Source organism: Nakaseomyces glabratus, chromosome B (assembly GCF_010111755.1).
Source record: "Nakaseomyces glabratus chromosome B, complete sequence".
NCBI classification, from domain to species: domain Eukaryota; kingdom Fungi; phylum Ascomycota; class Saccharomycetes; order Saccharomycetales; family Saccharomycetaceae; genus Nakaseomyces; species Nakaseomyces glabratus.
The window spans coordinates 106,456-126,108 of record NC_088952.1 but is presented as its reverse complement, the minus strand read 5'-3'; the positions used below and the strand labels follow the sequence as shown (position 1 = coordinate 126,108).

At 39.0% G+C, this 19,653-nt stretch overlaps 9 protein-coding genes and 1 non-coding gene across 10 annotated transcripts; 4 read left to right on the top strand and 6 right to left on the bottom strand.

The window, feature by feature from the left end:
* Positions 1 to 579: 579 nt before the first annotated feature.
* On the top strand, positions 580 to 2,637 carry SPT20 (Spt20p; the record flags this gene model as incomplete). The annotated part of the gene is made up of 1 exon (XM_445028.1): positions 580 to 2,637. The coding sequence occupies one exon, from the start codon at positions 580 to 582 to the stop codon at positions 2,635 to 2,637; it is 2,058 nt and encodes a 685-aa protein (XP_445028.1).
* A 193-nt stretch (positions 2,638 to 2,830) lies between these two features.
* DCP1 (Dcp1p) lies at positions 2,831 to 3,451 on the bottom strand (the record flags this gene model as incomplete). Its single annotated transcript, XM_445027.1, has 1 exon — positions 2,831 to 3,451. The coding sequence occupies one exon, from the start codon at positions 3,449 to 3,451 to the stop codon at positions 2,831 to 2,833; it is 621 nt and encodes a 206-aa protein (XP_445027.1).
* An 847-nt stretch (positions 3,452 to 4,298) lies between these two features.
* tT(AGU)1 lies at positions 4,299 to 4,371 on the top strand. The gene has a single exon. It is a non-coding gene; the product is annotated as a tRNA-Thr (tRNA).
* A 152-nt stretch (positions 4,372 to 4,523) lies between these two features.
* Positions 4,524 to 8,267, bottom strand: BUD5 (Ras family guanine nucleotide exchange factor BUD5; the record flags this gene model as incomplete). Its single annotated transcript, XM_445026.1, has 1 exon — positions 4,524 to 8,267. The coding sequence occupies one exon, from the start codon at positions 8,265 to 8,267 to the stop codon at positions 4,524 to 4,526; it is 3,744 nt and encodes a 1,247-aa protein (XP_445026.1).
* Positions 8,268 to 8,819: 552 nt separating this feature from the next.
* MATalpha2 (homeobox domain-containing protein) lies at positions 8,820 to 9,380 on the bottom strand (the record flags this gene model as incomplete). The annotated part of the gene is made up of 1 exon (XM_445025.1): positions 8,820 to 9,380. The coding sequence occupies one exon, from the start codon at positions 9,378 to 9,380 to the stop codon at positions 8,820 to 8,822; it is 561 nt and encodes a 186-aa protein (XP_445025.1).
* Positions 9,381 to 9,836: 456 nt separating this feature from the next.
* MATalpha1 (transcriptional co-activator mating type protein alpha) lies at positions 9,837 to 10,268 on the top strand (the record flags this gene model as incomplete). The annotated part of the gene is made up of 1 exon (XM_445024.2): positions 9,837 to 10,268. The coding sequence occupies one exon, from the start codon at positions 9,837 to 9,839 to the stop codon at positions 10,266 to 10,268; it is 432 nt and encodes a 143-aa protein (XP_445024.2).
* EMG1 (18S rRNA pseudouridine methyltransferase) lies at positions 10,235 to 10,924 on the bottom strand (the record flags this gene model as incomplete). Its single annotated transcript, XM_445023.1, has 1 exon — positions 10,235 to 10,924. One exon carries the CDS (start codon positions 10,922 to 10,924, stop codon positions 10,235 to 10,237), a length of 690 nt encoding a protein of 229 aa, XP_445023.1.
* A 2,282-nt stretch (positions 10,925 to 13,206) lies between these two features.
* Positions 13,207 to 14,134, bottom strand: RPL37A (60S ribosomal protein eL37; the record flags this gene model as incomplete). The annotated part of the gene is made up of 2 exons (XM_445022.1): positions 13,207 to 13,466; positions 14,128 to 14,134. 2 exons carry the CDS (start codon positions 14,132 to 14,134, stop codon positions 13,207 to 13,209), a joined length of 267 nt encoding a protein of 88 aa, XP_445022.1.
* A 1,162-nt stretch (positions 14,135 to 15,296) lies between these two features.
* Positions 15,297 to 16,883, top strand: TOS4 (Tos4p; the record flags this gene model as incomplete). Its single annotated transcript, XM_445021.1, has 1 exon — positions 15,297 to 16,883. The coding sequence occupies one exon, from the start codon at positions 15,297 to 15,299 to the stop codon at positions 16,881 to 16,883; it is 1,587 nt and encodes a 528-aa protein (XP_445021.1).
* A 228-nt stretch (positions 16,884 to 17,111) lies between these two features.
* Positions 17,112 to 19,538, bottom strand: SWI6 (transcriptional regulator SWI6; the record flags this gene model as incomplete). Its single annotated transcript, XM_445020.1, has 1 exon — positions 17,112 to 19,538. One exon carries the CDS (start codon positions 19,536 to 19,538, stop codon positions 17,112 to 17,114), a length of 2,427 nt encoding a protein of 808 aa, XP_445020.1.
* Between the last annotated feature and the right edge of the window lie 115 nt (positions 19,539 to 19,653).

Sequence of the window (19,653 nt, the reverse complement as noted above, 5' to 3'; positions counted from 1 at the left end):
TGAACAGGTTCAGTTATACTACTGCGACTCCCATAGAAGACAACGTATAACGAACAATAGAAGTTCATGAAACTACGAAGACACAAATGATTTAAATATATATATATATATATATCATGTGACTCAAATAGTATGTCGTATAACAATATAATAGGCCTCTCTTTCAAATCCTCAGAAATCCGATGATTCTGGAAGAGATGAGCGCTGAGCTTCTGAATGCGGTCTTCTTGACATGATCAGTGTAGGGTGCAAGAGAAAGGATATTGACAGCTTATTATAGCACTAATATAAGAAACATAGAGCATTATAATTGGCAAATTATTTTTCTCTGCCGTGCCTGACAATTCTCGTGGAGTACACTGTTTACAAACGGGAAGTTTAAACATTACGAGACACCGTAACGTTCACCTATTTGAACTGATTTGACTGTGGATATTGCGATAGTACACATAATTTGGTATATAAACTGTTGCGGAAAACAATAGTTGAGTCTTTGTTGTCTTTTTTTTTCTTCCTTTCGAAATATTCACTTTAGGGATTTCTTATAGACACCAAAGGTAAGGAAAGCTGCTTCCGATAATGAACGGGAGCCCGAACTATGGACAGGACAAAAGCATGCTTGGTGTCGCAGTGAATGGGGTTGGCTCACCAGGCAGTCCAGTTAATATGGCCTCACCTGGTTCTGGTGTAGGCTCCGGGGCTACACCCAGCTCAATGGCAACTGGTCCTGCTAATGGTCCTGGTAACTATACAGGTGGCCAGGGACAACAAATGCCACGTATGCCAGGTGGACCGGCTGGAACTGGGATACCGACAGGCATGAATGGACAAGCTCTAAACCAGCGCCAAATTTTACAACAAAAAATGTTGCTTCGACAGCAGCAAGTACAGCAAGCGCAACATCAGAGACAAATAGCACTACAAAACTACGAAAACCAATTTAATCAGCTATTGATGATGCACAACCCACGCCCAAAGAGGAATTATGCCTTTGTTGAAACTCCGAACGAACTTTTAAAGAAGTATGAACAATACAGACCTAGTTTTGAGTTTCATATCTACGAGAATAATTATAAAATTTGTGCACCTGCAAATACGAGGTTACAGCAACAGCAGAAAAATCCGGAACTTACAAGTGATGGTCTCATATTAAACAAAAGTAACGAAACATTGCGTGAATTTCTGGAATATGTAGCGCGGGGACGGATACCTTATGCGATCATGGAGGTTTTGCGAGATTGTAACATACAGTTTTATGAAGGCAACTTAATTTTACAAGTATATGATCACACAAACACAGTTGATGTGACTATACGTAGTGATACTAAAGGACAAGACCATTCGAACGGTAGCCCCCATAAGAGCCCTAATGCTGTTACATCCGCGGGACATAGTGGAAACCCAGGTAATTTGGGGCAAGCAGGCGCTGTCTCTATCAAAATGGAAAGCCCGAAACCTGTCACTGGAAGTCCTGCTGCGTCTAACTTAAAGAATCAAATTGGCGCAGTTGGCAATATGAAAGAAGACGCTGAAAAAAGTGGAAACACTACCCTAACACAAACACCTGGACAATCTAAACCAGGGGAAAACCAAAACACCAAGCTGGATTCCAATCAAACATATAAGAGACCCAGAGTGTATAGGACTTTATTACGTCCAAATGACTTGTCACAATATTATGACTTGATGAGTTATGCTGACCATTCCAGGTTTTCCGATACCGTATACCAGCAATTGGAATCGGAGCTTTTAACCCTAACAAAAAGGAACCTTGATTTGAGTGTCCCCATGAATCCTTACGAACATAAAGATAAACTTGAAGATGAGTTATTTACTGCACCATATTGGGATGAGAACGTTAAGGGTATTATCCACCAGCATAGAGACGAAAGTACCGCAGCAAGGACGAAAGGAGTTGTACACCATATTCCTGAACATGAAGATAATGAACAAAAGACATCTGAATATGAACAGCTGATGTTGATTATGAATGAGAGGACAACAACTTCCACAGGTGCCACTTTTGCTGCAATAGTTGCAATGAATGCTATGCAGAAGATGAAACGTAGCAATGAAAATGCAGAGGATGATGATGCTGTAGGTGGAATAGAAAATGGACTGAAGGGATCCAATAACAACAGTACGGGGAGTAAAGTGGCTATGGCAGCTGCGGCTGCGGCTGCTTCCTTAGGAGGAACAATGAATAGTGAGACTAACCAATTTAGGCGGTTAAAATTTATTGAGCAATGGAAGATCAATAAAGAGAAAAGGAAGCAACAGGCTCTAGCTAATAACATGCTGCCAACTGCCTACAATGCTCGTATTTCGATGACAACTCCTCAAAATGGCGGCAGTTCTAATGGAATGCCGCAGGGAGGTAATTCCACAGAAGGCACTGGAAAAGGAAAGGCTGCAGCAAAAGGAGCAAAGGGTGGCACTAAGAGAGGAGGAAGTACTGCTGCAGGTGACAAAGCTCCTAAACCTAAGAAGCCACGTAAGACTAAAGCCAAAACTGCAGATGGCGATGCTGCTCCCAAGAGGAAAAAGGCGCCAACTAAGAAGAAGCAGCCTTCAGGTAGTGAAGGTGGTACTCCAAACGTCCCTCAAACTCCAGGTACTGCAGGTTCTCCTTCCTAATCTGTGATATTATTTTTATTCACCTATAATTCGTTCTGTAAATTGACTAGATTGCTTCAAGCATTTGTATATATATACGGTAGTTCAATTGCTGTTCAAAATTAAAATTATGGATAGAGAAGTTATAATACAACTAAGTTAATGACCTATAAAAATCTACCATATTAGGGGCTGCATGCTATCATACTGATTCCTAAGCGAATGATGTTTTTGGCTCATTTTCCAGCAAATACTTTATTAACTCATATACATTTTTGCGGTCTTCGACAGTATGAATCCATATACCATATACTTCATGTTTTAAATTCTTGATTATTACAAGTTCATCTTTGACCTCTACTCCCATGCACTCAAGAGGATTCTCTGCATCCTCAATGGAATCAAAAACCTTCCTCTTATTTACGACATTATTCGGCACAATCCCCATTGAGAAGTTGTCAGGATTAAGTCTGTTCAGTATAATTAAACCGTAATTATATATATCCCTTCCAGAGAGCATTAGACCCTGCCCATAGTTCTCGTTACCTTGGGTCATTGATCCTGCTAGAACACTTGCATCCATAGTACTGTCCTGTGGTGGAAGGAAGTCCTGCCCATTTCCGATGTCCCTTAGATATATCGCCAGTACACCCTGGTATTCTAGTTTTGCCCATTCATCTCTTTCAATATCCCATTTGTACACTGATGCATGCGGTGTGTGAAATAAGAGCTGCTTTATCTTGGGATCGTACCTACCTATCACATTAAAGTTCAAGGCCTTACGATAAAATTCTAATGCTTGCTCAGCATCATCGTTGCCGTTACTTACTGACATTTGATATTGTAAAATGAAATATGTTGGTAACTGAAGTAGTTGTATCAGCTAATTGAATTGAGGAATAACTATGTAATGAATGTGTCCCGTAACTTTTGCAGGTGTTGTTGATTGAAATTTAGAATTTCTAGGAAATCTCGAAATACTTCAATGGCTCAATGCTCTAAGATTAATAAACCAGTAATTATGTCGATTACTTATGCAATGATGTGTACTAAATCCTTGAGAGAAGGACTATATGAGTATGTTAGGTGTTATTGAGCCTGAGCCATCGCCTAATCGAGGGAGCCAGTTTTGGTAATCGTTATAAGTGATGTTTATAAACTATGGAGTTGATATAATGTAGTAGTAACATTATTAATTATGTCGATTGTTTAATCACTGAATTGGTATTGAAACATTTATGTTAAGAAGCATTATGGATAATTAATAAAGATGCTGTTCATTAAAAAAAAAAAGGACGATATTTATATAGCCTTATTCACGCAAGAATTAGAAATCGCAGTTTGTAAAGGTCATACAGGTTTAGTATAATTTTACAAACTTTAATCGATATTTTGAATATTGATTATTGAGTATGCTGAACCAATAACTTTAGTATGAGCTGCAAAATACATTTTATTGATGTATAAAGTAGAGATCATTTGAGCATCAATATAAAGTTTAATCAAAATAAACATATTTGAATAGTAAATCCATGTGAATGAAAACTATTTGAAATGTTTGAGCTTAGTATGTCGACTGAATATTTTGATGCTGTTATATGTCTACTTTTGTTCTTCATTTGATTCAAAATTGGTGTATACTTGGATAGTGTGAATACCTGGGACTAACAACGATTAAGTAAGCTTCTATGGCCAAGTTGGTAAGGCGCCACACTAGTAATGTGGAGATCATCAGTTCAAATCTGGTTGGAAGCATTTTTTTAGTTCATACTTTTTTCAAAAAGTGAATTTAAATTATTAGATATTATATGATTTATTATTATTATATTAGAAGTCTGTTTGTTATGCATGAGTTAATTAATAATATTACAACTGCCATAATGGCGTAAATGCTCTTATTTTGTTACTTAGTTTCTTGGTTGTATTTGTAAGCTCAATTGGTAAGCTCTGTCAGAATCGATAGAAAAGACATTATTGACCTTCCATAGCTCATAAACAATAAGCTCTTGTAGGAGCGGTACACTCGCTATATTTTTGGTATCCAAACCCATTTCTTCTGTCAATCTAAAAAACGACTCCCTTTTTGGTGCATCCTCACTACTGTTCGTATTATATCCGACTTGGAAAAATTGCATAGTTGTTACAATTTTAGTAATTCTGTAGAACTTATCCACATTGATTGGCTTATTTGGTCTGAATGAGTCAGGATTTCTGAACGTCGAATTACCCTCGTGTATGAACGTTATATCCTGTAAGAACAGATTGAAAAAAGGTACGACAGGCACATGCGATTTCACTGGAATAATAGAGCCTTGTGATGAATCGTCAATGATTTTTTTCAACTTTTGCCTGTAGACTTTGAAATTATGATTAGGATGAATTATTCTTGATAAATACTCATATAGAAGAGTGTCCTTTCGCGATAGTTGTTGCCATACACCAGTCAAACGTGTAATAGAATGATTTTGGATGGCTGTCATAATAGAAGCCACAGAATTAAAATTTCTCAAATAAAGGGCTGATAGTGCAATTCTTAACCAGGCTTTCAAGATTGTTGTTCTTGTAGCATCGTTAATTCTAGGTGTTAAAATACCGTTCATCACATATTGTGAAAGTTGGTTTGTGAATGATGTAATGGCAGCGACATTTGATGATGTTATTGTAGAATTTGCTTTATAGTTCACTATATCGAATGGCGTTAATCTCATGAAAAGAAGTGATTCAAGGATAGTTAATTGTTTCGCTACTTCTAATGGATTTAAAATCACTAAGCTGAATTCAGCAGCAGTGGATAAATCGGAGTTAGAGAAGTGGTGATTTTTCAGCTCAAACCAGATTTTCAAAATCTCATCTGAGGTTTTGTCTGTAAAATCATCGTAATTCTTTTCATTCAAATAATTTCTGTATTTGTATACCAAATTATGAATTTGCTCAGTGTTCTCTTTGCTTATCAAAGAAAATGTACCAAGATTCAACACTGGTAATGGAAGCGCTAGGTCATCTTCTGTTTGGTGTGGTATATGTGTTAGTTCATATTCATCGATTAAGCGTTCATCCATAGTTAGTATTGATTTATTTGTAGCCGTTGTTACAGTCGAGATTTGAGAAATCATCGAGCCGCCATTATTTTTTAAAACATTAATTGGACACAACTGGGAGTAAGTTGTAGTCAACTGCCTATTTTTTTTGAGTTCGTTGAATTTTAAAATCAATTTTGCAGCCGTTTGTATTAGCATTTTTGATTCTCTAGGTAGATAATCAGCCATCCCTTCATTGAAAAAGTTTATCATTGTGGATATACATTCGAAATCGGTATTGTAATCCCAGTAACTTTCCATCCATTCATTAAAAACGGAACAGATCAATCTACGTCTGTTTTTCAGTTTAGAAGCCGTGGTAGAGTATTTGCCTTTGGGTTTATTATCCCTAAGTTTATTTTCCATATCCGCTAAATCAAATCTATTTATTAGTTCGGTCACCAGTTCATATGATTTCATGAATGACCGAAAGTTAAGAAGAAATGTTGAAACAAAAAAGCTGCTTGGATGGTCTAGTTCATCAGTGAGCTTAAAAACCAAGCCACGACAGGTAGCTGTTATTAATTCATTATTGCTATCGTAAATAAGGTCTTCTTCACTTAGCTTGTCTGATGAATTTGTCACCAATGCAGAGCTTTCAGCCTCTGAGTCAGTTGGTTGATATTTGAGAAATACGGAATCACGGGCGAATGACTTTTTTTCTGGGGAGCCTTCAATTAGATTATGATCATCAAAGAAATCTTCTCTTAAGGGGGTGATAGTACTGTATCTAGTAACTCTTTTATATCTTTCCTTATCATTAGCAAAAAGATCAATGGATTTTCTTTGGAAATCAGATTTAAATACGTCATTATTTGAAGTTGTCTGACTTCTATTTATCAGATGTTGAGGATTTATGCGAATCTTTTGGAAATCCATATATGATCTAGAGGTTTCAAGCTTAAAGTCACCAATTAAGCGAAGGTAGTTATGGCATTGCAGGACTGTGTTATTGATTAAGGGGGTCATACTTGCCACAATTGAAATCAGCTTATGTTGTTGGGCTTCAATAGTAGCAGTATCCTCTTTGTGAATAGATGTATTTAGTGACATAGTCACTAACACTTTTATTGTTGAAACCATATCTGATACCATTGATAGCAACTGGTCCAAGTCTTCGTTAAATGGGTCTTGATCAACTTTTTGAAATTTCTGTTGCATTATGTATGCGCATGTCTTGCTGATATAGAGTAATTCTCTTAAAATGATAATTATCTGGTGTATTACCGATTCTAAGGTTTCATATCCTGCAGGATTGTTCGTAACCATTTGCAGACGTCCTAGTATAAGGCCAATATACTGAAAAATTAAGTTATGTATTTCAGTAAGTCTTGCAATTGCAAAGGGTGGTTCTAATAAAGTGGTTGAGTTGGCCTTCTCCGATATCTGGTTCTCTGTTGGTTGGTTGGCGTGATTATTTGATACCGTAGATTTGGAACTGGCCTCTATAGAGTTGTTTTGAGAGATAAGTTCTTCTTTTTTATCGGATGGGTTGTTCAATATATGATATCTGGAATCATGCTTACTTGAATCGGTGGATAGGTGCGTACTCCATGCGTTGTAAAATGTGAATGCTTTGTTGGTGACTTTATTTGTTAGTTGTATTAATGTGGTTATATTTTCTGCACTGGGGGAGGTTTTCTTGTAGTGGTCAGCTTTCATCATAAGGTCGTACCAATCAGCCAGAAGAGCTTTTCTCGCTCTCCGTATTAGGGATACAGATTTGACAAGTTCATCTGATCTCGAGACACATTTAGTTAATTCTAGCAAGGTTTTGACGCCGTCCCTTATATCATTAAAATATTTATGTTTAAACTTTTCCGATCCATCTTGTTGTGTTAGAAACTGTGCACATGCAGATAGTAATGACTCCAGTGGTAAACGCGATTTCAAGTACTGTGGTGCTGGGTATGCAGCCGTAGTTGGATGTACAGTATCTTGGAAGTAGTTGAATGGCACCCAGCCTCTTTCATTGTTCTTGATAAGTGTAACTTCACCCCATCCGGACTCGTCTACGACGTGTACGAATGCTACATCGTTCTTTTTGAATGGTAAGCAGATTGAGGCATCTTCTTTGTTTTGTAAAGAACTTGGGTCGAACTCATGGTTAGCGATAATGAACAAGTGCGAAAGGCTGAAATCGTCTGGTTTGGACTTAACCGAGTTATTTGTGCGATCGGGTGAATCAGGTTGTAGTTTAGTTGTGATGTCGGGATCGATGCTGGTAATCGTGTCATCGATGTTGGTGTTATCGGTAGGCTGCGGAAGCGATATACCGAGGCCGTGAGATACAAATCCTTGTTGGTTTTCCGGCTGAACTTGGTCGGCTCTTGGTGTTATGTCTGGCGGCAGGTGTAGTGGGGATGTATTCACGACAGGCGTTGTGAAGGAAATACGTTTATTATCTTGGTAAAGCCTCAGTTGCTCTATCTCTTTTGATATGTCTTGCGCGTCCAATTGCTGCGATGGTGTAGGACTAGAGGTTGCAGTGTGGAAGGACGCGGTCTGGAAAGACGTGTCGAGGGGTAAAGTCGGCGATGCGCCATTATCATACTGGCTTGTCGGAGAATCCATTGACAGTTGTATTAATTATTGATGTGTGATTTAGGCGTCTTTCCTGTGATTATGATGTAAGTTGCAGTAGTGGTCTAATTTTAGAGTTTATTTTTGCCAGCGTTGGTCTTGCGTAGTCGAGACCTCGGGACTTAGCAACGATTTTAAAAAAGATTTGGATTTATTGGAGTTTAATGGTATTTGGGTAAAGTATATAGCTGTGTATAAAGGGAGCTAATTGTAGTCAATATGGTGTCGAGCGGTGCGTATGTTGGTGATGTGGGAGTTCTTGGCAAAGGTTCCAGTCGCGTGACAATTTACTGTAGCAGGTTCCGAAATTTTTTGGTGTTTTTTGGGTAATTTACATAAGAAGTGATGAACCTAGAATCGGGTTCTAAAAATGTATAAGAATGGTTATCATTTTGACTGAAAGTTTATTTCGAAGGTGGTGATCTCTTGTGTGGGTCAGTCGGTGCGTGTGTGGTTCTTGAAATTGTGAAACAATTTCAAGATAATTCCAGGTTAGAAAAATAAGGTAGTGGCAGAAGACAAAGAGAAATGTATATGTTTGAGTCAAGTGTCGAGGCTGTTTTGAGCCATCAAGGTAGGTCTGAATGGTGAGATGTAAATTGACTTTTGTTTTCTTCTTCTGTTTGCTACCCAGTTTTTGATCTGTATTTTTGAGAGGTTTGTCTTCTGTGCTAGATATTGCTGGCTGTTGTGGTCGAGGTATGGGTTGTCGATATGGTTGCGGTACCAGGTCTCTAGTATCTGTACGTTTTCCCTTGTGAAGCGGTGGCCTCGATAGGAAGCGGCATAGTGATTGGGGACGCCTTTTTTAAGCAGATGGTCTTTGGTAACCACATTGAATACGATCTCATGCTCCCGTAGTTTTGACAGAAGAGTAGACAGTCGATAGGTTGTCTTGATCAACCCTATCTCTTGTGGGTCCAAGTTGTTTCTCGATAGGAACCTTAGGATATCGGACGACGGCCCCGGGAGCGACTGTCTTTTGGGTAAACTGGAACACAATGATATAAGTTGGTTATTAATCTCTTGCAATTTTTCCTTTAAATTTTCTTCTTGTATTGGATTAAGTAGATGCGTAATACTAATTCTTGATTTCTTTGACATAATGTACTTTGGTATTTTTAAACCACATATATATTCACTAGTTCAGACTGAATTTCATTCCGTTCCTTTTATATAAATTTATTGAGGTTCAACCGCCTAAAAATTGCAATTTTAATAAAACTACACTCCCTGTCTATCATATTTACCTAATATGGTAAAATACTGTAAATACTATATTAATCTTACACAAGTCTCATATCCAAGAGAATTAATATAAAAGAAACCCAAAAAATTGCCATGTTAACATGATTAATGAGCAGAAATTAACCATTCCTTTATGTCAGTTGTACAATATCTGAAGTCACTCTACTAATGTTAACTGAAACACTGACTATGAAGTATACTGCCACAAAATTCAGGGTTAGAACAAATAAAAGACTCAGAAGCCAAAAATATCCTGAAAAACACTCCGATTTTCTGGGCTGTAGTTCCACAAAGAGCTCCTTTGGTCTTAACATGCTGTTAACTAAACCGAACAAGTTTCAGATCCCACCCCCTCACCCTGTGTTACTAAAGCGAATTAGAGAAGAAAGGATGAAACTGACGAGCTCATTTGAGTCAGGTATCAATATCATCGATATTGAAACATCATGGGAGATAGATAAGTTCATATCTCATCACTTCAATACTTCCATCGGAAATGTTTTAAAATCGAAATCCAGCAGTAAGAAAAGACCTATGAACGCTTTTATGGCATTTCGTACATACTATGCCCAATTAGGCACCGGCCTCAAACAAAATACACTCTCCGTCATTCTCTCAGAAGCTTGGAACGCCCCAGAAACGGATCAAAATATTTGGGACATATTCGCGCAGCAGTTTAATTTTGCGAGTCCTCGGTGTGGGTTTGTAAATTATATAATGGCCCATGCGTCCTCAGCGCCATGACAGAACTTGGAGCAGGCGACGGAGGCGGAGAGCGGGTAGTTAGATATAGCTATTTTGTCATCTACATATTCATCAGCAAAGGAGTCGTGGCCTCTCGCCATCGCCCCCACAAATACACATACTGATTGCTTATCCCCAAGGTACTCCTGCGGCCTCATCACCTCAGCGTCAAAAGAAAGAGTGACCTTCCGGCAGTCGGCAGGCAGGTATTTCGTAACTGGGTTCTTCACCACTCTCAGCAAATGTGTGTTCGAACTCTCCATAGACCTGATAGATAGCTTGTGTAACAATTGCACCATCAGACCGGAGAATCTCTTGAACGTTCTGGGTATTCTCACAGATGGATTCACCTCGATCAGCACGTTCTTCTTGGTCAGGATGTAGACTTGTAACAGACCGGCCTTATTTATCGGGGAGTCCAGCAACGTCAGCAAACACTGGTGCGTAATATCAGGTCTGGCCTCAGCGATGTCCCTGCCCATCTTTCGCAGAATACCTTGATGGTCGTCACAGTTCAGCAGCGAGGTCCTGTGGTCATTCGAAGTGTAAGTCTCCAGACTAGCCTCACACAGCACAACATACAGCCTGGGCTCTTGCTTCTTGGTAACACTGCTGTTATTGGGACCACCGATACGGGCCTTGGAATCTTCAACCATCGCTTATTTTATCCTTCTATCTATTGTAGATACTGCAGAAGCAAGAAACAAGTTAAACAAGAAACACAATAAAAACATACATACAAAGACTTAACTACAAAATTGAAACAAGAATCAACAAATATGACATACTCATCGCTAAGCTCATCGCTAATTTCTCTGCCAAACGGAATCGCACTGCCATCGAACAAAAAACTGAAAATTTTCGATGAGGGCTCCCAGCACAAGTTACCCTGCTTCGGCACATCACATTCTAACGTATACGAGTCACAAGTGTGTACAGTGCTGTGCAACCATAAAACAATACTGTATGGAACTGCTTATCGCATAGATAGCAGTGGTCCATAGCTGTTTCAGTGCGCATGTCTCAGCTATCGAACATAATTGAAGCACAAATGGGGAAATTACTTGAATAACAGGTATACTTCCATTTCCAAAAACAGAGCCAACTGATTAAAAAACCCCATACTGGAGACTTAACACCTTCCAGACTTATTTAGTATTTGAAACGTATATCCTTGCTGTAATTGTAAGACTCCCCATATTATTCCAGGTGTACTCCCCCCCATGTTTCAAATATGAAAACTGCTAGGCGCATGTGCGGCGGCGATGCAACCACAGTACTGGCCACTTCACACAAGTCACAGAAATCGCATACCTATAACGGTTAAAATATAACGCAAGCAATAAAAGCTAAAACACTGACCGGGTAGGGTGTTTCATGTTACCAGCATCCTGGGTTACTGGGAGGGGCATTAGCCTCAAAACCAAGCGTTTGCAAGGATGCCACGTGACCAAAGATTTTAGCTCCAGCTGGCTACTGCTTTCGATATATCTACACTCTACGTCAATGTATAGTGGGGGAGTAGCTATACTTACTCAAATTCTATCCCTGTTGTAATCTGGCTGGTCCTTCTGACTCTAGCAATCTGCATCTATATTAAACTACTCAATTCCATGAACTGAAAAATGCTTTGGTCGGTAAATGACAAATATGCTGTTCCAAACGCATTTTAATCCAATTGCCTTATGGGAGGTAATTAGTTTTAAGTCAAACACAAATTTCTTGGCTGAATAAACCTTATCAAATACCTCATGTCCTGTTTCTTTTCCATCTCATTATGACTGTGATAACTTTACTTAACAAGCCACGCGTTGAGTGTATTATAAGCAATTCATAATACACCCTCAATCACTGCAAGATCAATCAATTCCAAAGTCAAGATTAAAATTTGTATCATTGATTACATATGGCCAATATTTATCTATGTTGCGGCCATTATAACACGTACTTCATTGATTTAGCCACAGCTCATCGTAATTCATTTACCTCCAATGTAAAATGACCATTCTTAATCGCAACACAAAATACAAACTAACAGTCCTCAACTATGCAGAACAAGTTAGCATTAACAAAGATAACGGCTGAGCAATTTTGATCAATCTATACATAGAAAAATATTGATCCAGCATCGATAACCTCTATTGGAGGGCTATTTCCAATCCGTGAATATCATGCTAGCAACTATGAATCTATATGCGTGTCCTATCTGGCTAATACTGCTCCTGGATAAAAGTATATCTTCAATAGTCAACAAGATTGGAAGATTATAACAGAATCAACAAAATAACACCGGATATAACACAGATTCTGCCAACGGCACTATCAATCGGCTCTTCAGAGCAGGTAACTATAAGTAAAACCTCGAAAAATAACAAAATTTTGCCGCTGTAACATATTATAATATATCATTTATCACCAATTGCCTGTAAATGGAACAACTGCGTATCGGATTCAACACATTTCGTAAGTATAAAAAATGAAGATACATGTACTTCAATTCTTCAAGCGACAGGCTGAAGGGAATATTAATACATATTTCTTATCTGGCTGAATAAATATCAGTTTTACGTTATTTAGCAAGACATAGACTCCTTATAACAGTTTAGAAATTGTGTATACACAGTTGTTGATGCCCTTTTATTGGGATCAATAAGCCCTGAGATATTTTTTTGCTTCAGTACTTATCTTTGAATGCACCCGCCAATCGCACAGCATTGCATTGAGCGATTCATTGCTAGAAACCTTCCTTTGGTTATAAAAGAAAAATAATTATCTTTTAGACAACTACTTACAAAGTATATGCTAATAAAAGTGCCTGCCTAAATGACTTTAAATGTTTATTAAAACAAGTTTAGTAAAATGACAACGCTTATGTGATCTTGACAACGAAATTATAATATAATGATTAATAGAAATGTTATTATATCGAATAATTTATTTAAGCGGAAGCCTTAGAAGCGGTACCAGATTGGAAACCGTTCTTGAATCTTCTAGCGACGTGCTTCAAGTATCTCATTCTACCGGTACCAGTAGTGTGTCTTCTCTTAGCCTTTTGGCCCCAGTTGTAAGATCTGGTCTTAGCAGATGGGTAACCACAAGAAGCACAGGTCTTCTTTTGAACGTGGAAGGAACGACGACCACATCTGTTACACAAAGTGTGGGACTTGTTGTGACGCTTACCGAAAGATGGAGTACCCTCTGTTTTCATAAGTTTATCATTCTCACTAATATCCAAATACAACTTCTTCCACAGCGCTGAAACATAACCATATGATCATCTTCGAGATTTGGCTAATTCACATGCATTCATATTACGGGATTCTCTTCTATTAATATTCCATTGGTACTTAATAACTTTTTGTCCTCTAGATCGGTATTCATAGTGCAGTTTCAGTTTCAGTTCATGTAAAAAGTCAACATTGGCGTTATTGTAAAAGTTTGATAATAATTGATTGTTAGTAACAGAAATTCATAATCTTATTTGTATTGATGAAATTAAGTTCCTTCCAGAGAAGTTAGAAATATAATGTTGTTTCAGGGAGTCCCATTGCATAGTCAGCTTCTCAATCTTTAATCTGGTGCGCATGATGCTTCATGATACATTAATTCGCTTCATTTCATGCATTGTCACAAGTCCTATTACGCTCCAATGATATCCCTCAGCTATCATACATTTGCTGCTCTCACCAAATAACATAGTTTGTAGTTTCGATTTGTATATCTTATCAGTATCTGGCCACTTTTTTATGCGCTGTATTCCCAATTTCACTTCCCACCTGGAGTAAAGTCCTTCATATTTCATCGTACTCAAAATACCAGCTGGTGCTGGCTCGCTCATAAATTCGTTCTTGCTACATACTACCCATGTTTGCCTATATTTGATCTGTTATTGACTTTGTATTGCAAATATCAAAAATAAATACTATACGTGCCAATAAATAGTAGCGCTATTTCATATATATCAACTAGTACACCTGAAATTTCACTTCATTTTTGTCCAGAACAGTTTTTCACATCTGGGGGGGGGACTGCTCAGTTCTCAGTCCTCTGTCCTCAGACCTCAGTCCCCGTTGGGAAGGAACGTAGTGAAGCTGCACACGCCTGGTACTCTAGCCTCCCTCTACCCCCGTCCTTCCATCACACACCTCCGTCCCCAGCCTAGGGGTACCTCCCTTCCCCTTCCAGCAGTATCACCCGGTACCACCCAGCGCCACCCGGTACCACACCAGTCCCAGACTCAGTGATCGTTGTTGCTCACTGCCAGTAACCCTGCCAGGTTCCACCTAAACCTTTCCAGCTGCCCAGCTCCAGCTCCAGCTCCATACCAAACACAGAATCCGTCTCCCCGTCCCACACCCACACCCACAAGAAACAAAAAAGAGACTTCAGGGTGTCTGGGTGCATAACCCTCCCCCATCAACAAAAACAAGTCACAAAAGTAACACGATGCATTGATACGCACATCACATGTGGAATACACACACTGCTCGTAAATAATTACTACATCCACATGTCATTTATGCAAAACTTACCCGGAACCTTTGTGGTCCGGCAAACGCGAAAACGCGAAAAGGAATTAAAGCGAATTTAATTTCAGAATTTCGACTTTTTGTCAGTTTCGATGCGAGACACCACACACAGACACACACGGAGAGCACTGGAAAATGTCAACAAATGTAAACAAACGCACCTTAAAAACCACCATAATAACGTGTCACATACAAACACACACATACAAACACACATACACAAGCACACATACACAAGCACACATACACTCACACAATCCTCAACATCAGTATCCATATTCATTAGTGTGCTCTTGATGCTTGTAGTGTTACGCGTAAAACCGTTAACATGCTTCTCTCATGGCTCTCAAAACTTTCTTTCAGTTGCTATCCCATCCAACTGCTCCAAATATATTGTTGACGCCTTTACAAATATATATATCAATTGCTGTTATTGTAGAAAAGTAGAGATATCTTCAAAAAAAAGACTTCTATCTGCATACCGCTAAACAAGTCACCCATGTTTGAGCAATTCCCGCCATCATCTCCAGTGAGGAGCACTACCGAGAAGAATCCGTTCTTCCACTCAGAAGGCGATTACACCGAGAAAGGGTTCAAAGTAACTCCATTGCCACCAAAGAAGCCTGAGCTGCAATCCCATGACTATCCAACCCCATTCCCATCGTCAAGTACCGGAAGGTCCTCCCCAGTGAGACACACGCGTGATATAACTGACAGTCCACCCTTACACACATCACCACCAAGAATTGCCGACTCCTCGCTAAGCGGCACTACCACTTCCCCTTCGTCTGCCACTTCTACTGCCACTACACTGGTACCAGTTTACGCTCCACCCAAGAGGAGAACACTTATCAAATTGTCCACCGACCGCCCAGAACCGCTAACTATCGGTCGTAAAGCATCCTGCGACGTGGTTCTGCCAAGCAAGTTGAAGATATCTAGAAAGCATGCTCTTGTGAACTACTTACCAAAGACAAAGCAAATCAAGCTGAAATGTTTGGGCTCAAACGGTCTAGTTGTCTTGCTCCCTAAGAAATTGCAATGCAAACTGGTCAAGTACAACACAGAGAACAAAGGTGTCATCAGGGACTCCGAAGGTGCAGAATACTTACTCTTGAAAGACAATAGTGCTACTGTGCCCTACTTCTCAGAAAAACTGGTTATTGACGTCGAGTTGACTTCTTTCACTTTGTTGCAAAACGAGAGTGTGATCATCCCATATGTCAAAGGTACAGTTATAGATTTCAGGGGCGCAGAAGGTATCATATACGTGGTCAAGAGAAGAAAGACACATAGCTACATTATCAAAAAGCCAGTTCTAAAGGAAACTAAACAGTCAACCTCTGACCTAACTGAGTTCTCCAGTTCTAGCTCTGAGTCTCAACAAGCGTTGAGCAAAGTAGAACCTAGCTCACCAATCTCGTTACATCATTTTGGCAATACTAAGCCTTTCGGAATACCTAAACCCAAATTCGCGACACCAAGCTCTTCTTTCAAGCTGAGCGCTTTCTCACCAAAGGCACCAAGAAAGGATAATTCTAAGGCCAACGTTTTTAGCTTGCCAGAATCTCCAATCGCTCATCATGATAAATCTAAAAGTGCGCTAAGTAAGAAATCCATTAACAAGAGACCAATTGAGCAATCAGAAAACAGCGCTGTCCTGAACAAGCCAAAAAAAGCCAAGAAAGAGCAAAAGAAACTAAGCAAGGAAGAGGTGATTGAGCAACTAAAGGTTAAAGGAATAGATATCGAGAATGTTAAGAACGTCCTAGTGAATCACTTGGCATTTGCAAATATACAGCAGACTCCATTGTTCCAATTACAATCAGTTAACAGTAAAACAGCCGAATTGTCACGTAATGAATTGCGCGTATTATTGGGAGATATCAAATGCGTTGGTATTATCTACAGAGAGGGTAAGGATGCTGCAGGAAAGCCTCTTGATGAGGAATACTTCTATGACTTGGAGAATGACTCTGATAATGACCGTAGGGGACTAGTCATGTCATTAAAAGGTGGTAGATCAAATTTAAGGTCATGTAGAAAGACACATAAGCAGTACTTTTGGAAGAAACCAGCTAAATAAATTGTTAGTTGTTAGTACATGTTCATATTAATTATATTTAAAAATTATGAAGGTATCATTTACTTATATCATTTTAGAAGTGACATTCATAAAATTATATTATGTTTTGGTAGCTAGTAATGTAAGTGCATTCAAGACAAATAATGAAATTGACATTAAAAAATTAAATGTATAGATTATCCATCTCTGTAAAGTACAAACGAAGGTCTTAAATAATAAATTAGCTACTCAATCACTATGTTTCTTCAAGAAATCTTGCATCTCTTCCGTGTCAATTTCTTGAGGGTCCTCAGATGAGATTGCTTGTAATAGGCCATCCAACATATCGTCAACCTTTCCTTCTTCTATCTTCAAGCAAAGTGATAACACCCTTCTAAACTTGTTTTCCAAATCAGTTCTTTTCTCCTTTATGCCAACTAAAACGTCTTGGAGGTGGTCATCGTTTTTACGATATGCCTCAAGTCTCGCTTTCAATAGAGGCGCTGGGGGTAGGCTTGATGCCAACTGTTCCTTCAACTTATCCTCACTTCCTGCATTAGCAATTAATGACTTTTTGATACTTTCAACAGACTCTTGGCTTAATAATTCCTCCAGGTTTCCTTTATAAGTGCTATTTAGTTTGTGTTCCACCAAATCATATATTATATCAATTCTGAAAGGTTCATCCGCGTCAAATTCACTAGAATTCCAATCAATCTTAGATGCCTCCTCTGATGAAAACCCAAGAAACTCGCTTTCTTTCCTGAAGTTTTCTTCTTCTTCAGCAATTCCTTGTTTTATATTCATCAATTGTTCTTTCAGTAGAGCATAGTCATCCCTTAATTGCTTTGTATGGGCCAGTCTGTCTCTAGAAGTGGCCAGAAGCTCCCTCTGTGAGTTTAACTGCGAATGAAGTTTTTCTAGCTTATTTTTGTATTGATACACTTCATCCTCATAGTTGGTTTTAACTTTGTTCAACAAGGTTTCTAATTCTCGTATCAGATTTCCTGTGTCTACAGAACTTAATTCTGTTACCTGTTTATTACCAGCTGCTGGTGACATTATCTTAGGTTGGCTCATTTCTCCCTTTTGACCTCTTAGTTTTGAAGTTCCTGCTCCAAAGTCTACTGGTCTCAATCCAGACTTGTTAGAAATAACAGGGTCAGCCCCGTAGTCTAGTAAGGCATCAATTATAGATACATTACCCAGTCTTGCAGCAATATTCAAGCATGTGTCACCATTCGAATCTTGTGCATTTAATAGATTATTAATAAACCATTTCAAGTCAATGGACTGGAATATAGAATCGGGTGTGCCATCGAGTTTTCTAGTTTGCTTCTTAACAACCCATCCCATCAGTATATCAAGGTAATATTTTGCCGCAATAGCGCAACGTGACATACCTGAGGTTATAACGATGTGGTGTAAAATGGTTCTATTCATGGAGTCTTTAAGTATCAAACATGGGTATAGGTAATCCAGTAACTCTTCAAAAGTTCCGGCATCATAATTATTTACTGATTTCACAGCTTTCACTAATGCTGATTCACCGGCATTATCGCCGAGCAATCTACTTGCACCATGCTTGACCAATTCTTTCACCAAATCGATATTTGCAATAGAGGTTAACCAATGCAAAGGTGTATTGCCATGCTCATCTGCAGGAATGTTCAGGTTCAGTGGTACCTGAGGCATACTTAAATCGACTTCATATAATGCATTTTCAAAAGTATGAGAAGGGTTAGTATTGCCATTTTTTGAACCAAGTTTTGATGGTGACTCATGTGCCTCTGGGAATAACAACCTTTGTAAAAACGTTTCTAGTTTCAGTTTTTGATCGTTATCGACTGCATCTGATGGGTGGTCAGCGGTGCGCAAAGTTATCGGTGTATCATTGACCTTTTCAAGATCATGTGTAGTTATCACGATCGGTTGGTCCGCCAAATTTTTAATCTCTTCAGTATCATCCTCATGTAAGGTATCCAAAGAAGAGTTTTGAGATGTCGAGGTAGGTTTCAGCTTCATTTTTTTCAATGGAGACCCCAATTCTCTTTGTGAATCAAAATCGAGGTCCATGTTACTCAATCCATTGCCACGTTTTTTCACTGACGAATCTGTCATATCTTGGTCGACCTTCATAGTATCATCATTTCCTTCTTCATTAATCGTGACATCAGCGTCCGCACCATTTTCAACATGGCCATCGACCTTGGCGTCAGCTAACTGTTCAGTATCTTCTTGTTTTAAATCAGACGTTACATTGATACTTCTTTCAGTATCATGGCTACTTGACTCAATATCCTCTTGCTTCTGTTGTGTTTCGTGGTTATCTTCAATTGTGTGGTCTTTGCCGAAACTATCTAAATCCTGTTGAAACTCTTCTAATATCCCTAGTTTCTGCATCACTTGCAAGCTCGTGTCTTTGCTCACATACCCGTCTTCCGACGCCATCACATTATTCTTCGCCAATACTTCGGCTTTATCCTCACTCGATTGTGACTCGACATGTTCACGCAATTGTGCAACACGTTCGCTAGAAACTTCGCCAAAATTGCTCTCCTCGATCCACCGCAGCATAACAACTATATCGTCCACCGACACACCACCGGCAGCGTCGCAGTGGAGGCTAAACGGGTTCAGCCCGAGCTTCGCAACAGGCCTACTCAACTCTATCATTTCTCGATGTAATTCGATCGCACTTTCGATGAAACCACTATTATGAACAAATGTCTTTCACCTTTTCTTGCAAGTCCTACCTTTGTAGTGCCCAATTGATTCTGTTGAACAGTTT